The 12491-nt window shown below is 33.9% G+C and overlaps 2 protein-coding genes across 2 annotated transcripts in view; both read right to left on the reverse strand.

The window, feature by feature from the left end:
- LOC100636158 (deleted in malignant brain tumors 1 protein) overlaps positions 1-11027 on the reverse strand; it is an 11616-nt gene extending 589 nt beyond the window's left edge. Inside the window, exons 1-39 of the mRNA XM_019997666.1 lie at positions 10963-11027; positions 10852-10920; positions 7841-7929; positions 7661-7790; positions 7450-7614; positions 7193-7390; positions 6981-7148; positions 6760-6930; positions 6548-6709; positions 6328-6504; positions 6095-6283; positions 5867-6037; positions 5652-5819; positions 5430-5609; positions 5220-5378; positions 5008-5169; positions 4756-4920; positions 4530-4709; positions 4326-4481; positions 4113-4274; positions 3900-4061; positions 3676-3852; positions 3475-3621; positions 3218-3382; positions 3016-3171; positions 2790-2972; positions 2580-2744; positions 2360-2524; positions 2146-2313; positions 1925-2104; positions 1696-1875; positions 1493-1654; positions 1296-1448; positions 1070-1252; positions 853-1020; positions 648-809; positions 444-605; positions 213-389; positions 7-168 (exon numbers count right to left, since the gene is read on the reverse strand). Coding sequence (XP_019853225.1) covers positions 7-168; positions 213-389; positions 444-605; positions 648-809; positions 853-1020; positions 1070-1252; positions 1296-1448; positions 1493-1654; positions 1696-1875; positions 1925-2104; positions 2146-2313; positions 2360-2524; positions 2580-2744; positions 2790-2972; positions 3016-3171; positions 3218-3382; positions 3475-3621; positions 3676-3852; positions 3900-4061; positions 4113-4274; positions 4326-4481; positions 4530-4709; positions 4756-4920; positions 5008-5169; positions 5220-5378; positions 5430-5609; positions 5652-5819; positions 5867-6037; positions 6095-6283; positions 6328-6504; positions 6548-6709; positions 6760-6930; positions 6981-7148; positions 7193-7390; positions 7450-7614; positions 7661-7790; positions 7841-7924 — 6124 coding nt within the window. The 5' untranslated portion in view covers positions 7925-7929; positions 10852-10920; positions 10963-11027. The remainder of the gene's footprint in view (positions 1-6; positions 169-212; positions 390-443; positions 606-647; positions 810-852; positions 1021-1069; positions 1253-1295; positions 1449-1492; positions 1655-1695; positions 1876-1924; positions 2105-2145; positions 2314-2359; positions 2525-2579; positions 2745-2789; positions 2973-3015; positions 3172-3217; positions 3383-3474; positions 3622-3675; positions 3853-3899; positions 4062-4112; positions 4275-4325; positions 4482-4529; positions 4710-4755; positions 4921-5007; positions 5170-5219; positions 5379-5429; positions 5610-5651; positions 5820-5866; positions 6038-6094; positions 6284-6327; positions 6505-6547; positions 6710-6759; positions 6931-6980; positions 7149-7192; positions 7391-7449; positions 7615-7660; positions 7791-7840; positions 7930-10851; positions 10921-10962) is intronic.
- A 203-nt stretch (positions 11028-11230) lies between these two features.
- The window catches only part of LOC100636412 (deleted in malignant brain tumors 1 protein-like), a 33547-nt gene continuing 32286 nt past the window's right edge, over positions 11231-12491 (reverse strand). Inside the window, exons 58-62 of the mRNA XM_019997667.1 lie at positions 12069-12205; positions 11891-12011; positions 11745-11840; positions 11560-11667; positions 11231-11508 (exon numbers count right to left, since the gene is read on the reverse strand). Coding sequence (XP_019853226.1) covers positions 11231-11508; positions 11560-11667; positions 11745-11840; positions 11891-12011; positions 12069-12205 — 740 coding nt within the window. The remainder of the gene's footprint in view (positions 11509-11559; positions 11668-11744; positions 11841-11890; positions 12012-12068; positions 12206-12491) is intronic.

Consider the following 12491-nt stretch of genomic DNA (forward strand, 5'->3'; position numbering starts at 1 on the left):
GTTCACAGGTGACCCCAGCATCATTGTAATGAGAGCAAGTAGTGGCATCACATGATCTTGTCCTACACTCTATTAATGATTCCTCATTACCAGTACAATCAACACTAGCCATCAGTATTGGACCAACTCCTGGACCAAAATGATCACTACCAAATCTTGCTCTTCCACCTATAATAATTGAATATTGAATTTAATCAGATTATTATACAAACCCATTGGTAGATATCCTAATTGTTTACAGACTACATTAGCATCAGTATTAGTCCAGCCATTAGAACAGACAGTACCCCATGCTTTATTAATACACACTTCAACTCTTCCTTCATAAGGACCACTACCATCAACTAATCTAACCTCACCATTAGTACAATTAGACTGTTGCACTGATCCTATTACACAATTATATGAAATAATTATGCATCTCATAATATGGGTATACATACCTTGACAAATTAAGCCAGCATCATTATGTGACTTGCAGTTATATAAATATGGACTGCTGTGTGTACAGTTAAAAATATGTTTTTCTGACCCATTACAACCAAGATTAGTAATACCAAATAACAGTTGTCCCTCAGTATAGCAATTGTATGTTGGTATAGCACCTATAATGATATTAATACAAATTAATATATAACTGTATAAACCATATGAAGAGTATCCAAGTTGTCTACAAGTCACTGCAGCATCATTAAAGTCCCATGTTTGATCACACAGTGTAGTCCATGATCTCTCAACACACAGTTCAACACGACCAGCATATGTCATTGATGATCCACTCAGTCTTACATCACCATCATTACAGGATTCTATTTTTATTAAGTAAAAAATAATGTTCATTATAATGCTTACCTAAACATACGACACTTGCTGCATCAGTTGTACCACAATAAGAAGCAATATCATTAAAATTGTAAACACAAGCTATTAGTGAACTGTGACTACTGGAACAACGTAAATTTCTTACAAAAAATGGTGTCTGCCCTTCTCCATAATAACTACCACGTAATGATACTGACCCTACAATAAGAAATTAAAAAACAATATAAAAAATATTAGAGATAAATACCTGTCATCTGATAGCCAAGCTGTTTGCAAACAACATTAGCTTCAGTTGTACCCCAGTAATAGTCACAAATAGTTCCCCACATTTGATTGTAACATATTTCAACTCTTCCTTCATACTCATTGATACCACCAACTAATCTAACATCACCAGTTGTACATGAAGTATCAACAGTAGCATTATTGGCTAGAATAGACATTATAACTAAATTATAACATCAGCAACTTACTCCGACATATCACATATGCAGCCTTATTGTAGCATTTTTGTGTAGCATTATTGAATGGACATTCCCAAATACTTAATTCATTTCCAGTACAGTTTAAATCATTAAAATGCACTGGTTCATTGTAAGCAGAAGAACCAAGAATAGACACAGAACCTGTCAGTAAAATGTTATTTAAAACATACACAGTATTTTCTAACCAAATCGTGAGAACCCTAATTGAGCACAAACCACACTAGCATCAGCATCATCAAAGCTAGTTGTACAGATACTCCCCCAAACACCATTCACACATACATTAATTTTACCAACAGAGCTATATATTGAACTTGTAAGCTTAATGTCACCATGAAGACACTTGCCTGTATAAAATGTAAACAAGTTCAAACACAAATTATACTACCTTCACAAGTTACTCCTAAATATTTATAGTAATTAGAGGAATAACTACTGTAACAACTGTTAGCTCCATTTGAACAATTCAACAAAGAACCCATGATGCTAGAGCAGTAGATCTGAAAGGGGAATAATGGAACATTTGGTAAATCCAGGAACGAACTAGAATATCCAGGACCTGTAGCACCTATGAGCATTATTTGAGACTAAAACAATAATGATTATTTTGTGCTTGCTTTTTGAATAACCCATTGAGTTACAAACAGTTTCAATATTATAGTAATTATTATAGTTACCAGCACATATTCCAAACCAAACATGATTGTAACACAATTCAACTCTTCCTTCCATTTTGCTTGTTCCATTTGATAAGCGTATCTGACCATTAGCACAATCAGAATACTTAACAGCAAAACCTGTGATTGAGTAATAACTATACGTATTATGATTTTGGTACCATGACAAGCAACTGATACATCAGTGTATACAGTGCAGGATTCCTGTCCTTGTGTACTTGAGGGGCAATCCCATATACTCTCTTCATTACCAGTACAATTAAGATTAACAATGTGAAGGGGAATGTTGATATGCATGTAATAATAGAGTTTTCCTATTGAAATTGATCCTACATGTACTAATCATTATTATATTTAAAAAATATAAATACATACCTAATGCAGTGTATCCTAAATGTCTACAAACAACTTGAGCATCATTGTCAGTAAAATGATGATAGCATATACTACCCCAAGTACCATCAACACAAACTTCAACACGTCCAACATCTTCAGAATAAGAATTATAAGGTATCAGTCTAACACTACCTTCAGTACAATCTAATGATGCAGAATAGAATAATAATTAAAACCAATAGACATAAATTGGTCATACTGTGGCATCTAACTGCTGCAGTGTGTCTAGCGTCACACACAGATAACTTAGTGTAATGTGTTAGACTGCATTGCTTAATACTAGTAGCAGATTGAGAGCAGATCATACCAGCTATCAGCAAAACATCTACACTAGGAGACTCAGCAAGATAAGTCATTCCATTGCCTTTATTAATAAAATTAACAAAGTAACTCAAAGTATGATAATTACCATTGTAGCCTAGCCCTCTACAAATTAGGTTAGCATCCACACCATAAGAGTAATAATTTTCCTTATAGCAAAATGCACCCCAGGCTCTATTAAGACATATTTGAACTATTCCCTCTCTAGCAGTTGCTCCATTCACCAAGCGAATTGCATAATCAGTACAATTATCATGTGCAATACTAACACCTACAAATTTCATTAAAATGAATTATATTTGTTAAAACCTAACTTTGACAAATAGCACCAGCATCTTGAGTGTTGTAGCAAGTTCCAGTAGTTGAGTAGGAACAGTTAAGCAGTGTACTTTCATTACCATTACAATTCACACTGTAAAGGTAAAAAGATAACCAGGTCTCAGTAAAATATGAAGCTTTAGCTATAGCTCCTATGTATTTTAAATATAATGAATAGAAAAATATACAAAATTTTACCATAAGGAGAGTATCCCAGCTGTCTACATACTACACTGGCATCATTATTATCCCAACCATTGTGACAAATGGTGCCCCAAGTTCCATTAATACATACTTCAACTCGACCAAATTCTTTATATCTATCATCACCTTCTAAACGAACAGCTCCCTCAATACAAGGAGCTATAATAAGAGAAGTGGGCAACAAACAGATAATCAATAAAATAACAACAAATAAGCAATAAACAATAACAACGGAAGCAGATTGCACTAACATTCACAATCAACTCCAGCATGGTATGAATTGCTACAGGAATGAGTGTAATAGCTACAGTTTAGTAGAGTGGCTTCACTTCCAGCGCAAGTAAAATATGATGAATGTACAGGGCTAAAACCTTTCCCAATATTAATAGAATCAGCTCCTAAAGATTATTATAGCATTAGACTATATATAGTATAGCCAATGAGCAGCTAACCAATAGAAGTAAATCCTAATTGTCTACATACAACTTGTGCCTCACGATTATCCCACCCTCTAGGACATATTGATTTCCAAACTCCTCCATAGCATATCTCAACTAAACCAACATACTGGGACTGACCACCTGTTAATCTAACATGACCAGTAGTACAGTTGCTAGTGGTATTGGATGCTATTAAATATAAAATGGACCATCATAAGAATACTTGTTGCTGATACCTGTACATTGTACACTAGCATCTTCATAGTCAGTACAGGTGTGCTGCTGAACAAGATTATGAGAACAGTTAAACACATTTTCTTCACTTCCATTGCAGTTTAAGTCAATAATGTGAAATGATTTGAGCCTTTCTGTGTATGAACTATATCTTGCTTTAGCCCCTATAATTAATTATCTATTAATGATGTATGTATAAGTTTTAATTATAGGACCTTGTCCAGAAAAACCAACTTGTCTACACACAACACTGGCATCATTGTCATCCCAATAATCATCACATATAGTACCCCAGGTCTTATTAACACATAGCTCCACTCTTCCTATCAATGGATCAGAACCACCAACTAGTCTGATGTCACCATTTTTACAAGGAACTATGAATAATGTTAATTAAAAAAAATCTAAAGGGGCAGGCAACCCCTTACTTTCACACCTTACACCAGCATCATTCTCATGGCTAGTGTGTGGAATGCTCTGTGGTCGTAAAGTACAGTCAAACAAAGAGTTCCTTACGGGATAGCAGCTTGTGTACATTAATATTGGACCACTTCCTTCACCAAATTGTTTGTAATAAACAGCACCTACAGAATGCAAATAAAGTATATACATAACTGTATACCAATACGTACCAGGAGAGGTAAAACCTAATGCATTGCATACTGTCTGAGCAAAGTATTCTCTGCTAGAGCTGTAAACAGTTCCCCATGCATTATTAAGGCAAACTTCAACTCTTCCTTCATATTCTGTGCTACCACCAACCAATCTAATATCACCATCAGTGCAATTAGAATAGGTTGACACACCATGAGCTAAAAATATTAGAATTCATTTATGAAAAAAGTATATTTAGTCTACCTGGACAAACAACATTAGCATCAGCCCAATTAGATGAACAAACAGGAGCATTAGCATCAACTAGACAGTCAAAGATGCTTTGTTCAGTTCCATTGCAGTTTAAACCAGTCAAAAAAGTTATTCCATGTTCTTCATTATTCCAGGAAGAAGTAACAGCAATCGAACCTATACATATAGCACAAGATATGTATGAATGGTGCGTGATAATTTTGCACAAAATACAATGATCAGCATTTAAAACAATAATATTACCAAAAGGAGAGAATCCTAGCTGCCTACAAACAATACTAGCATCATTATTATCCCAATAGCTATCTCTGCAGACAGTTCCCCATACTCCTTCAACACAAACTTCAACACGACCATAATTGTATCCACCACCAACAAGACGAATGTCACCAGATGTACAATTTGCTAATGACACAACAGCAGCATAATATAAACATATACTTACCTAAACTAACCTTCACAGTTTAATTCAATGGCATTGTCAGTACAATACTGAATACTAGAATGAAGTCCAGAACTACAGGACAACAGTGTTGTTTCATTACCCTGACAATTAAAAGAAGAATAAATTATTGGAAACAGTCTATTAGTGGTCCCTCTGATAGATGAATGACCTATATATGCAAAATATTATTTTAGCTAACACTTTTATTAGTGAAACAAACCGTAGCTATAATATCCCAACTGAAAGCAGGCAATATCAGTTTCAATGTTATTCCAATTGTTATTACTGCAGACAGTTCCCCAGATTCCATTACTACATACATGAAGTATTCCTTGGTTGGGTATAGACCCACCATAAAGTCTAATATCACCATCTGTACAGTTAGCTGGAGTATAATCATCTAAATAATATCAATTAATGATAATCACTATTATATGTATACCATGGAGTAGGCAAAAGACAGCAACTGTTGCATTGTACACATTAGGACATGATCCTGTAGTCTTATACTGACAGTCTAATAAGCTACTCTCATTTCCATAGCACTGAACATTATAAAACTGATATGGATAGTTGTAATTGTTCCATACATTTCTAGCACTTTTAGCTCCTACATGAATACACTAACAAAAGACAAAACATAGTAAAGATGTTTACCATAAGCTGAGTATCCAATACTGGAACAGACAACACTAGCTAGGTTATTATCAATGACAGTATTACCATATCCACACACCATAACCCATGAACCATTGACACAGACTCTTATGCTACCATGACGACTGGAAGGGCCACCATATAGTTCTATTTTATTTTCAACACAAGTATCTGCAAAAATGATACAGAAATTATATCCAATTCATTTGGGCTATTATGTGTTCTCACTTTCACATCTGATACTTAGTTCATGATAATTGTTACACCTTATATACCACCATGTACTAACATAATAGTATGGATACTTTCTTTGGTAACAGTTACTTAGATTTGATTGAAGAGCACCACAAGACAATTGATAAATCAAAATTGGATTATTACTAACACCAAAGTTTGAGCTTGGAAGTACTATACCACCTACACAACAAAAAATAATATCTACATGTCAATGACTGTTATACCTTGATATCCTAATTCATGGCATAAAGTGTAAGTGTTTCTATCATTAGATGAATGCGTAGCACAGACTGAACCCCAAACTCCATTCTCACACACTTCAACTCTTCCTTCATACTTTGTCATGCCATCAACTAATCTCACTTCACCAGTAGTACAGGTAGAATACTTCACATCAGTAACTAAAAAAGGAGTATCATTGAAGCTATACATGTACTGTTTTACATTGACAAGCAACAGCAGCATCATCATAATGATTGCATGAATATTCACTGAGTCCATTCATAGGACAGTCCCAAAGAGAAGACTCTGTCCCAGTACAATTAAGATCATTAATGTGAATATACCATGTTCCTTCAGTATATGCATTTTTTATTGCAGAAGCACCTAGTAAAAAGAAAAGAATGTACACATAAAGACAATTAAATATTTGTTACCATAGGGAGAGTATCCAAGCATTCTACACACTACACTTGCATCCTTTTCATCCCAAAAGTGATCACAAATTGTTCCCCAGACATTATTCACACACACTTGAACTCGTCCATGTCTCCTGAAATAGCTACCTGAATCACTATATAGACGAACAGTACCATTGGCACAAGGAGCTACAAAGATAGATCTAGCAATGAAGAATCAATAGTTGTGAAATAAGCACCTTCACATTTGACTCCAACATCATAAGTGTGTGAACAGTATGATGGTATTAGTGGAGAATAGGAACAGTTAATAAGATGTGACTCCTGTCCACTACACTGAATTGAAGAAATCAGTATAGGACCTGAGCCTTGCCCAAATTCACTAGCTGTAGTATATGCAACTGATCCTAAATATTATGTATATTAGTTGCATTACATGTACTTCAATTACCTAGCTCCATGTGTCCTGCTTGCCTACATACAACATTACTGTCAAGTGTATCCCAAGAGTATAAAATGCTGTGGCTTCTACTACATACAGTTCCCCATACTCTATTGATGCATATTTCTACACGTCCTTCATACTGTGTGTTACCATTAACCAGTCTCACTTCACCTTCTGTACAGTCTGCTTTAAGTGTACCAATATCTTGATTTAAATAATTTAAAAATAGACACACTCATAGCTATGATTATAGAGACACTTACTCTGACAAAAGACATTAGCATCTCTGTTTATGGAGCAAGCATAGCCAGCCAGACCATTATGTGGACAGGACAGTATAGTGGCTTCATTTCCTGTACAGTTCAAGTCAATGATAGAATGTGATTGTGCACTAGAATTGAAATATGATACCACAGATCCTATAGCACCTGTATAGCACAAAACATAAAAGTTATTGAGATGATACTATCATACCATAAGGAGAATATCCTAGCTGCTGGCATACCACACTGGCATCATTATTATCCCAAAAGTCACTGCATATACTTCCCCAGGATCCATTAGAGCAAACCTCAACTGCTCCATATGAAAGACTGGGATTCGCCTAATAAGTATAATTATATCACATACATGAGTATAATACAAGGGGCTTACCAGTCTAACTGAGCCATTAGTGCAAGACTCAGTGAATTGAACGCAAGTAGAAAAGAGTAAAATCAAAAAGACAAACTGCAACATTTTTCCTAAAGAAAAACAATAGTGCAACATATTTACATATCTAATATACTCATTATACTGTGGATGAGTTGTACGCTGAGACAAGTCACACAAACTTCACTACACATAAAGAGCATTAGCTAGCACAAATTGTAGCAATTGATGCATGAATTGCTACAAGTCTATACTAGTTCTGAATTGCTACAACTGAATTTATTATAGCATAGTAATATTGCAGGGCTGAGAGCAATAAATTGCTACAATAATCTACTCTAGTTTGAATTACTAAAATTGAATGAATAGTACCAATGAATATCTGTACAACTAATCTAGTCTACCATTATAGACTATAGTCAAGAAAAGGTCTCCAGAAACCATACTTATGAACAGCAGCTTATTAAACAAGTTTTGAATCAAAATATACACAGTTGAACTTTTAAACATTTCTAAATTTACAGGCAAAAAGCAAGACTTCTCCCTCTTCTCAGTTTTTTTGTCAAAAAACATTCACTTCTTGTTTTGCTTATCTTTTGTTTATTTTTATTTTTATTTTATTTTCTGTTCTCTCTTTAGTTTATATATTTTGCATCTAGGTATCAACAGTTTCTGTTACTCCTGTGAAACTTGATGATAACAACAATGATAATAATAAATTTTTGCAAGAATTATGTAGGCCTCATATAGTCCGTCAATGTCAGAAAATTGATTTCTTCCTCTCCTCTTTTATGCCAATTAAAATTGAGTGTATCTCTACAAGCTGCATCATGACATCTCCTTTAAATCCTTTTATCATCATTACCAAATATATGGGTGACTTCAGAATGTGAAGTGATAAGGGCATGCATTACTAAACTAGCTCCAAAAGTACATATATATATTTTTACAAAAAGAGTTACTAGTATATGCAGTACTGAGATAAATTATGGCATAATGCACTAATAATAAACATCAATGATAACATTAACAAAGCTATAATACAATGTATTAATAATAACCAATAGTATTACATAAAGTGCACACCTAAAATTCTTTGCATGCAGACATTGCAGCACAGTACAGTACTGGTGATAAAAGGTGTGGCTATATCAAGGTGTAGTTTCAAATGCAATTATGGGTATAGACATAAAAGCTTGATATTTTCTAAGTTGTAGAAGACACATTCACTCACCTCTTCTAGTTGCATGCAAACATAATTATTCCTACTTTAAAAATACTAGCTGCCTATAACGTTAAGATCAGGAAGTGCAAGACAGACTAATGAAGAGTTAACATAGCATATAAGGATAGGATAGGAATAATTACTTAAGCTAACTCTGGCCACTGGTTTATAATGTATACTTCCTGTCGTAACTTAGCTGACTCATATATATACCCCAGCAAATTTGCCTAAGTGTGGCAAGGTATATTACTTACAACTACATCTACTACGAGGCTAACTTATGGTTACTACACCATTTAAAAAATCTAAAAATCTAAGTTTAATTGGAATCAACCAAGAGCCCCTAAATCAACTCATTATTTGAATTAAATGTATGCAGTGGAAAATGTTGTTTTTGAGCCACTTCTGATGAAATACTGCGTACAATATTTTCTGTTGGGGGCCTTTAACCCTATTTATTATTTGTTTTCACATACATGTGTACACTAGTATACTGAAGATGACTATTAGTTATTCTTTCATTACTATAATGTTTACAAACTTATTTTTAATTTCTGTCTTGACCTTACGTTCGCTCTACTGTTTTTGCTGTTATGTACAATAAGCTGGACAACTTTGTCCTGTTTGCAGGGATATATTCACCCTACTCATGAGGTTCCACTTGTTATACATTTAAACAAAAAAGGTCTTTTTGTTACTTATTCTTATCAATATAGTGTCCTCATTTTAGTTGTATTTTCTGTATTAGTTGAATTCTTTTGTAACATTTTAAATTCTATTCAAGTCTATTTTATTGTCAAATAACTTCAACATAGTATTATGTAATCTTTATCCTATTAATTTTGTGTTACAAATGTAATTAGAAATATCTATAAGAACTGATTGTCATAGCAGTGCTGTTCAGTAGTTTTTAATTGGCTGTTGCATAGATTCCGTGGTTTACATGAAGTGATACAACTGTTACCTGATCTCTGTCTCATATACATGATATACTTATAAATAAGCTACAGATTTTGAGGGTTAATGGATTATAAAAGAGGCTAAGTAGTATACTAGTGCCTTTAGACACCCACACACTATTATACAAATGAGCTAAAAATGAATCAACAAGATACATATATTTTACTAATGGCCAGCTGACAACAGAGGTCCAGGCTAACTATTATGTAACTAAAAATTTAGATTAGTTAATTAATACTATATAATAATTATATTTTGTCACATACATCTACAATTCTACGTAATACATATCGCCAATAACTTGCTAATTAACTTTCCACATTACTATCACTGGTATGGTACAGGCTGCATCTACAGTTCTCTACTACTGCTTGCAAATATTTAGACTTGTGGCCCTGGCTATAAAAAAACTTAGTCTTTCATGAAATAAATAATAGACACATAAACCCTAATACTGTATAGCCACAAAATAAACTTTTGCGAGTCAGGCCACAAGTCTTTTTTAGTGAATTAACTTTCATGGTTCTTATTTTAAAGTACACATGTTTATAGGGTGATACGAATAATTTTACGAATTAAGTTTTGCAGATATGGAAAACCTGCAAAACAGCAAAAATTGTACCCTCAAAATTAAGCAGCTATACAGTACCTGGGTGGTACCAAAACTTGGCAAAAACTTTCAAAAATCACAAACAAAAGCAAAAATGGCCAATGAAGTTGTACTGTGAACTCAAGTTTGACTAGACTATTTAATTAAAATAATCACAAACAAGCCCTAAATGTAGACTAGAATATACTATGCAAACACTTATGAAACGTTATCCCTCACAGTTGCCTTAAGATCCAATTAGAACTCGATCTAATCAGTGGCGCAAAAATGACCTCGAAGACAAAAACCCTGGAATAAAATAAAAAGAAAAGAACATCTCAGAGAACATACCTCAATATATTTTCTGTATAGAAAGACCCTGTGAAAACTATAAACCGAGCTACAAACTCTAACTGCTTTATATAGGCTTACCCTCACCCCAAACTATAGATAATTGTATTTTATTAATAAAAATTGATAAAGGGCAGGGCTAGTCTGCCAAAATTTTTTTCACATGCTACAATAATAGACTAGAGCTGATACATTATTTTGCAGCAAATAATTATTATTCTAGATCTACATTAATAGCAGCAATTAAATTATACTACAGATCTATATGTCATTGTCCTTCAGAACGCCAATCTAATTCATACACTTCAGGTTCAGGTTCGGGATCATCATTTAGAGGCAAAGGTTTTGTTGGTGGGGAGTGAGGAGGATTCTTTACATCTCTTTTCATTCTTTGTATGCAGAATATTGCCACCAGTATAAAAACAATCACTGCAACAATAAAAGTGACGACAGCAACAGCTATCACAAGAATCTCAGACAATGAGGCTGGTGCTACTGGTGTTACAGAAGGAGATGATGTTGGGCTTGATGTTGAAATTAAATCCTCTACACATTAAAAAAAATAATATGCATTGATTTTAATAGCTATAAATGTACCACAATTAATTCCTGTATATCCATCTAAACAACTGCATACAGTGTCTCCAGCAATCAAACTACAAGTCCCTCCATTCACACAAATGTTCTCCTCACATTCATAGAGTACTAGAAATAATATTAATATAAATATCATTAATTATGTCACTTTTAATCAATGTATCAAGTTTTATTAGATCTACTACCTGATTGATCGCAAGCTATTCCTTGATATCCTTCAGAACAGAAGCAACTATTGTTACCAACACATGCTCCATTGGCGCATGGAGGATCACAAACAGCTAAGAAAAGAATACTAAAATTTAGACTTCATTTACATTTAATATTTTACTTGGTTGAAATATTTCTTCTAAACTTTGTAGATCCTCTCCTGTTTCTTTTGTAGCCTCACCAATACTTAAGTCACCAGTAGCAGCAACATCAAACAAGCACAACTTATCATCACCACACAACTACATGCATGTGTATACATGTACAAGAAATAAAATAATAACAATAATTTAACTAACCTTTATTGCTTCTTCTTCTAGCTCTGGGTCATTAAACTTTGCTTCAAACAATGGAGTGTATTCTGGTTCATAAAAAGCATTCCAGCTACCAGACTGACTGTATGTAAAGATACTATCACTGGGGTCATCAATAATCCCTATGTATAAACATATAAAGTACATTGAGTAGTAAGAGCAGCAGTAACATACATGTTAGTCCAAAATTTGTATGTATGTCTTGTAGTGAAGAATTGGTTGATAAAATGCTGCTCCCACTCTTTGGTAAGAGATCATCATCTTGATCATCATTATATTGACCAAGGAGACCACGAGTATTATTATAATAATCATTTGATAGAACCACAGATGCTTCTGATAGAATTCCATTCCTTTTTTTGACAGTAATAGTCAGTCCAGTAGTCAGTGTTGCACTTAGTGTATTAT

The sequence above is a fragment of the Amphimedon queenslandica genome, unplaced genomic scaffold (genome assembly GCF_000090795.2).
Source record: "Amphimedon queenslandica unplaced genomic scaffold, v1.1 AMPQUscaffold_13358, whole genome shotgun sequence".
NCBI classification, from domain to species: Eukaryota; Metazoa; Porifera; class Demospongiae; order Haplosclerida; family Niphatidae; genus Amphimedon; species Amphimedon queenslandica.